This window comes from Lactuca saligna, chromosome 3, assembly GCF_052625555.1.
Source record: "Lactuca saligna cultivar CGN05327 chromosome 3, ASM5262555v1, whole genome shotgun sequence".
Taxonomy (NCBI): Eukaryota; Viridiplantae; Streptophyta; class Magnoliopsida; order Asterales; family Asteraceae; genus Lactuca; species Lactuca saligna.
Genome location: NC_136419.1, coordinates 34045292 through 34060188, shown reverse-complemented (window position 1 = coordinate 34060188; position 14897 = coordinate 34045292). Strand labels below are relative to the sequence as shown.

General features: G+C 33.3%; 3 protein-coding genes across 3 annotated transcripts; 1 reads left to right on the top strand and 2 right to left on the bottom strand.

The window, feature by feature from the left end:
• Nucleotides 1-4644: 4644 nt before the first annotated feature.
• On the bottom strand, nucleotides 4645-8505 carry MAPR4 (membrane-associated progesterone binding protein 4). Its single transcript, XM_078983704.1, has 8 exons — nucleotides 8165-8505; nucleotides 6398-6474; nucleotides 6067-6138; nucleotides 5836-5873; nucleotides 5632-5675; nucleotides 5454-5500; nucleotides 5195-5369; nucleotides 4645-5077 (listed from the first exon to the last, which is right to left on the bottom strand). Exons 1-8 carry the CDS (start codon nucleotides 8270-8272, stop codon nucleotides 4910-4912), a joined length of 729 nt encoding a protein of 242 aa, XP_078839830.1. The 5' UTR covers nucleotides 8273-8505; the 3' UTR covers nucleotides 4645-4909.
• Nucleotides 8506-8854: 349 nt separating this feature from the next.
• LOC145033525 (uncharacterized) lies at nucleotides 8855-9424 on the top strand. Its single transcript, XM_078982121.1, has 2 exons — nucleotides 8855-9047; nucleotides 9133-9424. Exons 1-2 carry the CDS (start codon nucleotides 8892-8894, stop codon nucleotides 9367-9369), a joined length of 393 nt encoding a protein of 130 aa, XP_078838247.1. The 5' UTR covers nucleotides 8855-8891; the 3' UTR covers nucleotides 9370-9424.
• Nucleotides 9425-10492: 1068 nt separating this feature from the next.
• On the bottom strand, nucleotides 10493-13028 carry LOC145035342 (uncharacterized). Its single transcript, XM_078983895.1, has 3 exons — nucleotides 11616-13028; nucleotides 11080-11546; nucleotides 10493-11000 (listed from the first exon to the last, which is right to left on the bottom strand). The coding sequence occupies exons 1-3, from the start codon at nucleotides 13026-13028 to the stop codon at nucleotides 10493-10495; spliced, it is 2388 nt and encodes a 795-aa protein (XP_078840021.1).
• Nucleotides 13029-14897: the final 1869 nt, after the last annotated feature.

The window sequence follows — 14897 nt, the reverse complement described above, 5'->3', positions numbered from 1 at the left end:
TACTCTTAAATAAGATACATTGTGGAGAATAATGTTTTTATTAAATCAACTAACGGGCTAACATGTATCTATCCGGATGAATCGTGATTAGAATCATTAACAAAGTGATCAACGAGCTAATACAAATTGATAATCATGGCTTAACCTGGTTGTTTATTTCAACTAATTTTAATAAGATGAGATGATATACAATTTACAACACAAAATTTTCCATACAAATAAATCACATGCCTAACTTATGTATCTTACACTGGTACGACACAATCTTATAAAAAACTGTATATGATGTAGTCCCTTCTCTTTCTTTTCCGTAAGTACTTTTTGGAGAGACAATATTGTACTACACATATATCTTATAATATCCACTTGTAAACTTCAAATCTTTAAAGCATTGTGAATAAATAATTTAAATGGAAATTGGTATGCCTTATATAAAAAATTGTGATCGACAAAAATTAACTGAACCCTTTGTTGTATTACTTACCGACTCTATAATCATTATCCTTCAACTAGGTGGTCCAAATTTATTGATATTATTGTCTCGATTTGCAAACTATTTATAATATCTCGTATCACTCACTCATCTAGAGAATAATAATATGTATAATAGTACATCGATGTACCCACCAAAAATGATGAGTGTATCGTAACACACATATCGATTTAGCAAAATAAGGTATAAGTGGCTTCCACCGAAAAAAGTCTTATGTCTCTAGAAAATGTTATATGGCTCAATGGATTCTATTATTTTCAAATAGACCTGTAGATGTAATGTGAATTTATTTTGCTGTCTTTAGTGATATCATATAGAGGACTAGAATTAAGGGTGGGGAAAAATCCAAAATTCAAAACAAAACTGAAGAAACAAAATTTTAATTTATTTTGAAGTTATGACAAATAAAAATATCTCAACAAACTTGCTCATGGAAGTGGAACTTCTTGATATTTTATGTTTTAAAAGTGTTGTATAATTATCTATAAACTAATCAATTAACATGTTCTCTTTTGAATTATAAGTAGTTGTTGGAACTTTGTTTATAGCATAAAAACATTATCCCGCATGGGAGATATAAAGAACCTTGATTAGCTTTATAATCTTTTATCTTTACATATTCTTAAACTAGTTGTGAGACTCATGTATTACATGGGTTAATTTAAAAAAAGTTAGATATAAAAGTATAAATATTTGAGAACTTAAAATTTATAAGAAAATAAGAAAAATAATAAATTATTAAAATTGAAATGTTTTTTATATTATAAATGTAAAAAAAAAATTTTGAATAAATTAACAAAATAATTAATGAGTTTTAATGTGGTAATTTAGAATTAGAAGATAAGTTAACTAATAAAATCGATATCCATTTATTACTATACTTATTGTAATTATTACATTTGTGGAATTTAATAAAGTAAGAAAACTCATAAAATGACATGTGGAAAAAAAATTAATTCAAAATAACCAAAAAATAACATTTGACAAATTGAATGAAAATATGACATGTGACAAAAAAAAATTCATTTATTAAAGAGGATGGATAAAGTAAGATAAAAAGGCATTTGGGCTAGCATTATGATATTGGGCTATTAAATTAGTATTCGAGTATGCTTGTCATTAAATATAATTAGTGATCAAAATATTGGACTTGGGGCTCTTGGTCTCCAATTAACTAATTAATTAACTTTTCACATGAATTCTTAAATTGATTTTATAATTAATAAAATCTATTAATTAACTATTTGACAGTCAATTGACAGCTAAATTCGGTTTTGAACAGATTTGGGGGTTAGCAGTTTTAACTACTTTTTAACAGTATATAAATAGATGATCAATTAACAGATTGAGGGTTTATCACAATATACACCAAAAACATCACTTTCTTTCTATCTTGTTTTCCTGGAAATCAAGGAAGCATGAAGAATTTTAACAAAATCAAGATCCCATTTTGATTAGATTGGTATATCCTCTAGAGAGATCTCAACCAGAATTTTTTTTTGTCTTAGGACATTGCAATTCGCATGCCTCAATATTCTTATTTTTGAGTTTTGTGAATCTGTTGTAAACATAAACATAGTATGTTTTCTGAATTGAGAATCTGGTATACAAATTCAATTTATATTTCATATACTTGAATTTGTTTGTGTTATTTGTGTTGTTTTCATTGATTGTATATTTCTATCATAACAGTAGTATGGCGGAGAACAAGTAAAAAAAGTCAAGCTGCAATCTTATAGAGTTATTAATGTCTTTAAGGATTGAATTAGTAAGTTTGTAAACTAGATTGTTTTTTCGTTTTTATAGTTTTTATAGTTTTTAGATTGTATGATTTTACTATAAGATTGTATGGATCTATCCTCTTTCTAAAATACTTTTTTTCAAACGTTTTAGTAGTTTCTGCAAGTTCAAATCAACTTTATTTACGTAATACATGAATAACATAATACTAAATTGAGAAATTAAATGTTAATATTTGTAAAATTGAGTTTATTAAACAGAAAACCTTCGGTAACTTGTTCGACATCAAAAACTAGGGTTTTAGTTCAAATAACTTTTGAATAAATTCAGATTTCGTGTATATTGATAAAAAAACAGTAAAAAACTCAATATAGTCGTAAAATTGATTTTTATCAAACAAAAAGCCGTCAGTAACTTGATCGACATAAAAAACTAGGGTTTTCATTCAAAAAAAACTTCTGAATAATGCAGAGTTCGTGTTTATTGAGCACAATAACAGTAGAAAAACTCGATAATCATGAAAATCGAGTGACATTGATCAAAAAAACTTCCGATATGAGTTTTGATACCTTTAGATGAAGATTTTGACGGCGAATTCGGTGTTTCCGTCAACATTTCAAGCGTTTTCGTGATCGATTCAAGGAATGTCGATGAAATGTTTGCATTTTCGTTGAAAATCCGATGAAAACGAGAGATAAATGAGGGTTTTTGGTTGACAGAGAAAGCTGGTTTTGAATTTCGTTAATCGTGGATACGTGATGTGTGCACACGATCTAGTTGTTGGTTTCAATAGTTATGATACTACCCTATCCTTTTTTAAATGTTGTATGTTTGAATGATGTTGCTTCACAGTTCTCATAATCGCAAAGGTTTCTAGGGTTTCTGGTTGACTAATTTAGATGTATTTTATTCGCGTGTATTTCTTTTAACCTTGTAGATCCGACACTAATTTAGATGTACACCAGTTGTGTAGACCTAAGGTTTCTAACATGCTGTATTTTTGTTATTAAGTTTTCCTTTATTGTGAGTTCTTTGTTGTTGTTTCTGTATATGGATTCATATGAGAGGATATGTTGATTTGGTCTTTGATCGGTTAATCTTTGTAGAAGTTTTGATTAACTCTTTTAGAGAGCAAAGTTCATCACCAAAATAACTCTATCAGTGAACGGAACTAGGAGATACGGTCTCTCCAAAGTGTCTAGATGATCTCTGTGAGATTTTAATTGTTTCTTTCTACTCTCTTTTCTAGTTATAGTTGTGGGAAATCTTGGTTGTCTTGAGTACACATGTTACCTTATATGTGCAATTGTTTGGTTAATTGTTGTTGTTTTTTTCTTGACTCTATGTTGATTTGTCTTGGGCCAGCATACCGTGGTGACCATTTGGACTATATATAGTAGTTGTATGTGTTTTCTAGTTGCTATTTTATGTTCTTACTTATTCTTATCTGATTGTCTGTCATGATGGTCCTATGGATACTCCTTGGTGGTAGTGGTAAGATAATTCAGTTGATTTTGATGATCCCTTGTATATTTATTCGTCGGATAATGATCCCTTGTATATTCATTCGTCGGATAATACAATTACTTCAATCATTACCATGAAACTAACTGGAAATGAAAAGTTGTGTTTATGGTGTAGTTCCATGATTAGTGGTCTTAGGGCTCCTAATAAACTAGGAATTATTGATGGTTTTCTTAAAAAGGAAACAATGAAACCGTTGAACAATCTAACGTTTTAAAATGGAATAAGCTAATGCAATAGTGTGTTCTTGGATTCTTAGGTCTATTTCGATGGTATAAAAAAAAAAAAAAAAAAAAAAAAAAAAGAAGAAGAAGAAGATATATGAGGTTTGATTATTAGTAATAGACTAAACGTTTGATTATTAATAATGTTATGCTTCTTTTGATTAAAAAATCTCATTTATAACAAGTTATTTCCTATAATCTTTTTATGCAACATGTTATTTCTCATATAAAAGTACTTGTGTCCCATTACCCGAATGTGGTTAAGACGCATATATAAACCATTTATAACAAAGTTATTTTCTATAAAGTAATAGTTGGTTGTGATGCATGCTTTTTATGTAAAGGTCTTTGTGTTCAAGTCCCATCAATTAGATATATAGAATGGTTGAGTTTATAAAGAAACCCGATCTTAAATCTTGACGACAGTTGCTTCAATTTTTAATTTCAATGACCTTACTTTTTGTTGTTGTCCAAACCCTTAAATATGTTAAGACCAACCCTGAATAATATTGTGTGAATTTGTAAAAACATGTTGATCTATGTTACCCTTTGGTAATAGAAGAATAATAGTAGACACATGGTAAAGAAGATAAACAATGGTCCTAATGGTGTGATGTGAGGGTAACCATTGAAAACCCACACAAGTGAAGAAATGAAAACAAATGAAATGAAGAGATCTTTTTATACTTGAGATTTCTCCAAGGACAATACAACTAATGAAATATTCTACAAAACTCCTATTATAGATATTTATATGGAATTCTTTTGAGAAGTCTTAGAACATTATAAAATGTTCTTGGTTCTTATAGAGGGCTCCGATATTTTGGGTCAAACTTTACGCTTTAAGCTTTCTAAGAAAAAACTTTACCTATAATGAAAATAAACATCTAATACAATAGATAAATAACAAAACCTAGTTTCATGGCACTCATAGCCTACAAACTTTAGATAAATAACCACATCCTTGGTAAACTTCTAACCCCGGTTGATCTAAATCTGTTTCATTAAAGCATGCACAACGTTTGCTCATTTTACCCGTCAATGCTATTTCTAATGGTCTTTGAACTAGCCTCGGGTATCCATGATCACACCACACCTGCCATACAAAACATAAAAACATAATCATCATCCTTTTCTTTTCTTTTTTTTCAAATATCATTTATCCAGACTGACAACACTTTATTCAGACAGACACAGACACAGACAGACGTACCTCAGAACCCTCATCCTGGCTCCATTTGGAATTGCAGCCAGGAACTTTTTCTTCTTCCTTCTTTTGCTTCTCCATTAGTTGTGCGCCTCTTGCTGCCTTTGCTTCCACTCCTTTTAGATATTTTGTGGGGTTCCCTTCACTATCATAATAGCGACCCACTAACTTCCCTACAAATCTGATACAACCAATCAAAGTTATTCAATTAACCTACAAAAAAAAACTACAAAATTATTTTATACAGAAACTAACATAAACTTACATGTATGTCCTGGAGTAAAAGTCTCTCCATTCAACTACACTCTTCACCTATATAATGAAGATAGAATGTTAAACTTTATACTAGCATCCAAATATGAATATTATTTTAGGGTGAGAATTAATAAAGAGTTATAATGACAAAAATCTAGGTATTTTTTAAAGAAGCAAACATTAATTACCTCAGTGCTAGATAGACCAACTAAAGTGTCAGTTAGCCCGTCACCTATATATATTAAATGACAAAAATCAAAGTCAATATATGTTAGTTGACCATGATAATTTCTTGATTTGAATTTATTTATATTTTTGTCTTCTAAAAGTGCATGAATTGTAAATGAATTTATTTATAAAAAAAAGTGTTTGATAAGGATTGACAAATGGACCTGTGAAGTTTCCGGAAACAAATGCCCTAGAAGCATCTCTGGAATCAAAAAGATATAAGGAACGACCATTAGTATCTACATAATGATACCAGTGTACTTTCAAAAAAAAATCTTATTGGACTATAGTGTTGATTCATGAACTATGAAACATTTTAAAAAAAAAAAGTTAAGAAATTTGAAAGAGCATTTTTATACATTCATTTGAAATTTATAGAGGGAAAAAGACAAAACCTTCCAGCAAAGTGACTGTAGCCACCTCCTTTCCCATAATGAGATTTTCCTTTTGTTACATCAAACACCGACCTGATAATCAACACATAAAAGAAAAAAATGAAAAATAACAAATTAAAACCCGTGCTTTCACAATATAAAATGATATAAGACAAATTTAGCACTAGTTGCATGCAATTATCAATGTTTTAGCTTACATTTAAACAATTCAAATCAGTCATATAGTTTTCACCATATAAACTTAATTTTTCTTTCAGATGAAGGTGTCTAACATCATTAACTTAAAACAAATCATCGGTCAAACAGAAAGAAAGAGTGAAAAAGAAAGTACCCAAGAATTCCAAGAAAGATGGGTAAGCCATTATCAGTTCCATTGTATATAGCAAGATCTTCTACTGTAAACAATCTCTGCATTAAAAAAATAATAATAATAAATAAATAAATAAATAATCAATACCATGGTAATTGATAAAGATTATGCAACTACTTCATCACCAAAAAAGTTCATAAAAATTCTGATCCAGTTTAATGTTGCTCAAGAAAACTGAATACACAGCAAAAAAAAAATAAGGGAAACCATGGGGACGTTTTATAACCACAATGTATCATATTCTATTATTCTTATGAGGGAAATCTCCAGAAAAGTCCTAAAATTTTAGTCCAATTTATGAAAAAGTCCCAAACTAATTTTTGTTTACAGAAAAGCACAGAATACCGGCTAAAACTTCGAAAAAACCCTTTTTGGCCGGTTTCGTAGATTTAGCCGGTATTCTGTCCTTTTTCGTTAGTTTGCTCAAAATATTAGGATTTTTCTGAAAATTACCCGATAACCAAAAATATTGGGACTTTTTTGAAAATTACTATGAAATTAATGGATATTATTATTAACAAATCATTTATAAACATAAAAAATATTTTTTTTATTATAAACAAAGGAAATACATTTGTTGTTAATTTCTAGAAATAGAATGGTCGACTATGTACTTCTCAATTGTTTGTTAACCACTTCAAAGTCTCTATGTTCTTCATATGTATCGTTGTAGGTGTCATAGTGAGAAGTACTCTATTAGGCGTGACCAATACAAGAGTTGATAATATTTATTAATACACAATCAATAAGTGTCTACTTGCTATCAAGCATGATGCTATATGATCACGTGTTATTAGAAAATATCATTACACGAACATATAGATCTTTCATTATGTTCTTTAACCTAACTACCACCTAACCTCCAAACATTACCCGGTAACAACCATAAAATTACACACATCTATCGAGAATGAAAAGTAAACTTTGAATGACAATTTAAATAGATAATCACCCTTCACTTGTTTCCATATAAATTATCATTCAGGGTTCACTTTTCACATTTTATAGATGTGTGTTAGCCGATGATTGTTAACATGTAAGGTATGAATGTTGGTTGGTAGTTAGGTTAAACAACATAAGAAGAACACCAACATTAGAGGAATGCTAACTAACTTCATCTCACCATCATACCCACAACAATGCATAGGAAGAACGTAGAGAGTTTGAGTGGTCAGGAAACAATAGAGGAGTACTTAGGCCACCAATATTTTGGTTATTATGTAATTTATAAAAGATTTGTTAATAATAATATCCATTAATTTCATGGTAATTTTCAAAAAAATCCCAATATTTTGGTTATTATGTAATTTTTGGAAAAGTCCCAATATTTTGAGCAAACTAACGAAAAATGACAGAATACCGGCAAAATCTGCGAAACCGGCCGAAAAGGGTTTTTTCGAAGTTTTAACCGGTATTCTATGCTTTTCTGTAAATAAAATTTATTTTGGGACTTTTTCATAAATTGGATTAAAATTTTGGGATTTTTCTGGAGATTTCCCTTCTTATGAATAAAATCTCAATACCACCAATAATCTGAATCGATAAATAACAATGGTGAAATAGATAATCTTAACTTAGAATTTTGTCAGAAAAACATACGAGTGACACTAGAAGTTATTTCAAATTTCTCAAGAAATACGCAAGGGTATCTTGATATACACAGCATCTGGAAAGTGGGAAGCGGAATCTGAACGAGAAAAGAGAATAAAAAGGGGATAATATACATACTGGGGGTGATGGCGATGCAGGAGGACTATTGGTGAGTGGATAAAAAGCGAAGAGGAGAGATATCAGAGCGATGGTAATGGCGATTCCGACGAAAGATGAAACCCCCATTCTGAAGGGGTTTTGAGTCTTCCCCTTTTCAATTGGAGAACAACTTTTGCTCCGGAACCCCAATTTCCTCCAAAAACTCTCTGCTTTTGATGGGATCTAATTGCAACAAGAACGATTTTCTGGTTCCTTGGAGTACAATTTTGCGACTTGAGCAGCCCAAAAGCGTGGAACAGATTGATAAAGATTCGATGAAAACCATGAATCGCTTCCGAACACCATGGAAGTAGTTGATGTATATGACTATGTTTATAACACTTCAAACAAAGTCAAATCTTTTATTAGGAAATAAAATAAAAATAAAAATAAAAAAAGTTTTTTTTCTTTTATATATGCGTTTTTTTAACAGCTAATATTTTAAAGGGATAATGACTTCAGAGGGTAACATACTTTTGATTTTGATCACATTTGATCACTGAACTTTTTTTCATGATCTATTAACCCTTTAACTTGTTGATTGGTGCAAATTTTCCCCTTCCGACTGGTTTTTGCCGGTTTCAATGAATTTATTGATCCTACGTGTCAGTTTTGATCCTAAGTGGCATCTAGGGTTCTTGTTATTAAAGGAGGGGCGTTTGTTGTTCATTTATTGTGCTCTAATACCCCGTTGCCCTAATACCCGATGGCTTCCTCCTACAGCATCTCATCCTCCCTCAATCGATCAAGCAAGAAATCCACAGTGAATGATCCAAAAACTTGTGATTGTGGGTTCCCTGCACGTATTCTAACATCAACAACACCAAAGAATCCAGGGAGGCATTTCATGGTGTGCAATGAGGTAAGCAATTTCACTTAAATTTTCCCTCTTTTCTGATTCATTTATTCCAGATTTGAAATCTCACTTTGAAATTTTATTGTGGAAGGGTAAATGCAAATATTGGAAATGGTTGGATGTAGAACCTGTACAGATGCCTTTAATGGAAGTGGTGGAGGGAATGAAAGCTGAATTAGTAGCATTGAAGACCGAAGTAGAGAAGGTGAAGGAAGACATGGAACAAATGAAGAAGGAAAAGTACTCTGATGCCATTGCAATGAAGGAGAAAATATATAAGTTTACCATTGGATTTCTTTTTCTGATCATCGTGTATATGATGAAATGAAGTCACATGATGTATTGAAAGATGTTGTTAGAATAGAATAGAGTTGTTATCTTAACTTCTTGTTGGAATGGAATGAAGTAACATTGATTGTAATGGAAAATTTAATTATAAAGAAGCATACATATTAACTGCATACATATTAACTTTGATTGGAATGGAATCACAAAGAATGAAGTAACATTGATTGTAATGGAAAATTTAATTATAAAGAAGCATACATATTAACTACATACATATTAACTTTGATTGGAATGGAATCACAAAGAATGGAATGAAGTAACTTTGACTGGAATGGAATGACCAAGAAATATTTTTGACTGGAATGGAATCATAAGGAAGCATACATATAACAATGAATACATATTTGATTTTGACTGGAATAGAATCACAAAGTAGCATGCATATAAAGAATTAGTTTTGACTGGAATGGAATCACAAAGTAGGATGCATATAAAGAATTAGTTTTGACTGGAATGGAATCATAAAGTAGCATACATATAACAAATACATATAATAAAAAAAGTAAGTGAATGTGGTGGTTGGATTCATTGTAATACGCCATTAATATTCTACAGTTATATAAGTTTTTGTCTGCATACACAAAAGTAGTTTCTAGGTAACACAAAAGATTCCTGCATAGACAAAAGAAGGGCCACCATGTGCCCATACACCCACTTGATAGTACCATAGAAAAGCATAATAAAAAGACTACTACTTTGTCTTTACATCACAACTGCCTTACAAAAGATATTCCTACCCACCCACTATTATCCCCTAAATTAATCAATAACTGAAGGGTTATCTGCATTGCTCCCAACCCCAGGTATCTGCCTCCTTAATGCTTGTTTGATAATTCGTTCAGAATATTTCCTCCTTCCACTTCTACTAACTGGGACCCTTCTTCTTGGCATGGGGGCAGGTGGTGGTGGAGGAGGTTGTTGGGCTGCAGGTGGTGGTGGAGGAGATTGTTGGGCTGCAGGTGGTGGTGGAGGAGGTTGTTGGGCTGCAGGTGGTGGTGGAGGAGGTGGTGGTCCTTCATTGCCCCTGGATAAACTTGGGTCTGCTCCACTGCCCCTGGAAGAACTTGGTACTGCAAACAAAAATTAAAATGTCAATTTTTTGTTCAAATGATGTAATTTTTTAAAAAATATTCACCTGATGTATTGCTTTGTTGGTTAGATGGACACTTTTTCTTGTTGTGACCTGGTTCCTTACAAATACCACACTTTATTATGCTACCCCTTCTTGAGACAGTTTGTCTACTTGATCCACTCAACTCTCGTTCAATTGCATCCCTCTTCCTTTTCACAGATGGCCTACCAGGTAATCTTCTTCTTTTGGGAGGCAAAGGCTTATGGTATGGAACATCTGGCCACATTTCACTACTATTGAGAGGATTAATGCTATATTTGTAGCATTTTAGGTAAGCCTCAGTAGTGTATGATTGGGACACATATGCCTCAGCATCATGATTTAAGTAAGATATTGCTGCCACTCCATGTAAGCATGGTATCCCTGTAAGTTGCCATATTCTACAGGCACACTTCTTTGCAATTAGATCCACTCCATATGCAACATCAGTGAATCTAACCTCATACTTTTGATAACCACAAGGAGTAACTCCCCACAATCTGTTTAAGCATATTAACATCAGTGAATCAATAACACATCCTCATAATTAACATAAGCATATTAAAGTAAAATAATTACCTCTGTTTAACCTTCAGATGTTCTATACGCTTCCTAATAGTTGGACATATAAGCAAATCCCATTCCATTCCTTCAACTCTTTGAGTGTATATCCTTTCCATCACAAATAACCTAATCTCCTCCAGCATAGTGATTATAGGTCTCCTTCTAGCATGCCTAATAGCAGAATTGAAACTCTCACTGACCCCATTCTCCACTGCATCACAATCTCTTCCTTCTTGAAAAAATGCCTTAGACCAGGTAGTAGGATCTCTGTCTATAAGGTAATCATAAGCATGAGTATCAATAGATTTGATGTTCTCCATTACACCTCTGAACTTCTCCACAGTACTAGCCCTTACAGCCCTCCAAAATAACTTTATGTATTGTTGACCAGTAAACCTTTTATTAAAATTGGCCAGAATGTGTCTAGCACATTGTCTATGTTCAGCTTCTGGACATCTTTCCTTAACTGCTTGTAATAACCCCTACAAATCACAACATCATTATGAGTGAAAAAGCATAAAAATGAAGCATAAAAATGACCTAGTACTAACCTTGTGTCCATCAGAAAGAAGGGTAATGCCTGCACCAAGACCACCATTAATGTCATCCATAAGCAAATCTATGAACCACTTCCATGTTTCTTTATTCTCAACACATACCACAGCCCATGCTAAAGGGTAGATGTGGTTGTTTGCATCTCTCCCAACAGCTGAAATAACTTCTCCTCTAACTATACCCTTTAAAAAGCAACCATCAAGCCCAATTACTGGCCTGCACCCTTCTAACCAACCATCCCTTACAGCTTTGAAACACACATAAAACTTAGAAAACAAAGTTGTGGAATCTGGCATGATGTCTACATCCAATCTCACAGTAGACCCAGGATTTGACCTGATAATTTCCTCACCATATGACCACAATCTCCCATAATGTTCAATTAAACTTCCTTCAATCTCTTGTAATGCAAATTTCTTTGCATTTCTGCATTGCCCCACACTCACATTTATGTTGAATGTTGTTGACACTTTAGCTTTCATCTTCCTTGCACTCATTTTGGGGTTCTCTATAATTTGACTCATAAAATGTTTCCCTATCCATCTATAAGTTACAATTGACCCAAACTTAAACACCCTACAACAATTATGTTCATTCACTAGAGATTTGATCTGAAAAGTCTTTTCTTTACCCATCCAGGAGGCCCATAGTCTGAAAGGGCAAGATGGTGACTTATTCTTTTTGCAACATTTCACTAACACTCTATCAGAGTCATTTTTTTCAAACCATAGATCATACCCATTAGCAACTGCATAATTGCTTAACATATGTTTAAGCTCAGTAGGGTTAGAAAATCGCATACCTATAATTGGTTTCATCTGATCCCATGGCTGTCTCTCATCATACATAGGGTACTGGGGTGGCACGTATTCATCATCTTGATCTTCACTCTCTATAGGTTCACAAAGGATGTTTAAAAATCTATCACGTGCAGTTTTGTTTGCTGGAAATGGATAGGTAGCATCATCTTCTTCATGATCAACAGAATATGAATCTTGAATAACTGAATCCTCATCTTCATCTAAGTCTTCGTTTTCACTTTCACTTTCCTCAGCCTCAATCCAGTCGAAGATAGGTTCATTATGGTGATCCACATATACATTCATTCTCTTGTCATTAGCATACGCCAAATCCAAAAATTCCTTGTAATCACCGTTGTTCACCAGTGTATGAATTCCAAGACCTAAAGACTCTTGTGGAAGGCAGAAATAGATGTCTTTGCTTCTCGAGTTGGTGAGCTTGTGAAGGAATTCCATGAATTGCTCATACCCAAACCCACTGAAGTCAACATCTCGCACTGATGTTCTGTTGGGATCAAAGTAAACTAAGGGATTGGGTGCAAACTGACCATTGTAGTGGAAATCCACTACAATGAAGTTCTGATCAGTAGGATTTGGAGATGATGCCATAGAACGGTTGAAGGAGATGAATGATCGATGGAGAATTTCGTGACCTAGTCGAGTTTAAGGACCAAATGAGACTTCGGGGTGTGGTTTAATGAGACGGAGACGAAAAATCGGGCCCTACATGCCACCTCTTTCGCCACGTAAGATAAAAAATACACGTAGGATCAATAAACCGTTTGAAACCGGCTAAACCCGGTCGGAAGGGGAAAATTTGCACAAATCAACAAGTTAAAGGGTTAATAGAGCACGAAAAAAAGTTCAGTGACCAAATGTGATCAAAATCAAAAGTATGTTACCCTCTGAAGTCATTATCCCTTTTTTAAATAAAATAAATTCTATATGTTTTTTTGAAGAATAATATAACTCAATCTAAAGACGGATATTTTTTAAGCAAATATATGGTTGAGTTGATTTTTTGATGTAGATTAATGAAAATGTAAATTATTGAGATGTATAAATAGTTTATTTATATTGAAATTATAAATAGTATATTTTGTTAAAATAAAAATGGGTCTGAAAGACGATGAAACATTATTCTCACCCTAAATCACCAACTCCCCCCCCCCCTTCCCCCACCCCCCTGGGTTCCTAATCCGAACCAACTGTTGCTCACAGTCGATCGTTGCTTCATTAGGGCTCAACCAATTCATACCCACGATAACCTTGTTCCCACGAAAAAGAATGGGAACCAGATTTACCGGATACTGTTCGACGAATAAATAAAGAGTACAAACTCTATGAACCCTCGCAATCTCAACATCTAGAGGACATTCCAGCTCCCTTGGAGCTCCAGCAAATCTTTTGTTAAGTGCAAGAGATACAAATGATCGAGTAGCCCCCAAGTCAAATAATACTAAAGAAGAGATATCGTTCACTAGGAACAATCCTAAAATGAAACACATAAACACAAGCAACAATACCATTAAAACATAAAGAGATAAGGAGAATATACATAGTTGTCACCATACCGGGAGCTACATGCACCTCCTCTGCCGTCAGCTAGAAAGCCCTGCTCTTCGCCGCATGCACATCTGCCCGGCCCCGACGGCCATCAATAATGCTCAATGTCGCAGGATCGGGTGCTGACACTGGTCCTGTTGTAGCCAAACTCGGACATTGGGTCTTCTTGTGGCCCGTCTGATTGCACTGAAAGCAAATCATATTAGATATCATGGTGGTGGTGGTGGTAGCAGTATAATCCATGCTGACATGACCAGTCCAGACGGACTTGAAGCAGCCAGAACCACCCACCTTGCACGTCCCCTCATACGACTTGTCACACTTGTCGTAGCGATCTCGGCTCTGCTACCACCTTGGGTCTTTTGCCCGAACCCTCAACACTGGACACATAATTTGTCTTCCTCTTCTTCTCTGTACACCCAGGTTTTCAGGGCTAAGCATTTTTGTCAATGTAATAGTCTAGGTCAACTATTGTAACTCTTTTTGAAGTAATAAATATGAAATATTTGAGTATTATGTGAATTATGTGTGATTGTGTGTTTATTGTTTAATTATAAATGTATAATTAATAAAGAATAAAAATGAGCATCAAAATTAAAGTGTGAGATAATCCTGATATCTCTACATAAAGTTGTAGAATATGTCTCAAGGTTTCCGTACATATAAAGAACGCCGAAATCCGAGCTATAACGAAGAAGTTATGACCCGCCGAAGTTTTACGGCAAAACCGACACGGCACCGGAAGACATAAAATAGTGAATTTACGATAGAAGACTTTTTAGCCTTAGAAATATAAACAAAAGTCGTAGAATATGTTAAACTAAGAACATCGATAAAAAGAACGCCCAAATCTGACTCCGTATGAAGAAGTTACGATTTTTCGAAGTTTCGGACTAGCAGTGTACTGCCCGA

Bases quoted from the DNA above. Each gene is read 5' to 3' on its own strand.
- MAPR4 (XM_078983704.1), bottom strand. From the start codon at position 8,272: ATGGGGGTTTCATCTTTCGTCGGAATCGCCATTACCATCGCTCTGATA. The intron at 5,874-6,066 runs GTTTTGTCTTTT...TTTTGATTCCAG, and splicing joins TACAGTCACTTTGCTGGAAG to AGATGCTTCTAGGGCATTTG. The intron at 5,501-5,631 runs GTAATTAATGTT...TTCATTATATAG, and splicing joins TTGGTCTATCTAGCACTGAG to GTGAAGAGTGTAGTTGAATG.
- LOC145033525 (XM_078982121.1), top strand. From the start codon at position 8,892: ATGGCTTCCTCCTACAGCATCTCATCCTCCCTCAATCGATCAAGCAAG. The intron at 9,048-9,132 runs GTAAGCAATTTC...TTATTGTGGAAG, and splicing joins ATTTCATGGTGTGCAATGAG to GGTAAATGCAAATATTGGAA.
- LOC145035342 (XM_078983895.1), bottom strand. From the start codon at position 13,028: ATGGCATCATCTCCAAATCCTACTGATCAGAACTTCATTGTAGTGGAT. The intron at 11,547-11,615 runs GTTAGTACTAGG...TGTGATTTGTAG, and splicing joins TTCTTTCTGATGGACACAAG to GGGTTATTACAAGCAGTTAA. The intron at 11,001-11,079 runs GTAATTATTTTA...ATGCTTAAACAG, and splicing joins CATCTGAAGGTTAAACAGAG to ATTGTGGGGAGTTACTCCTT.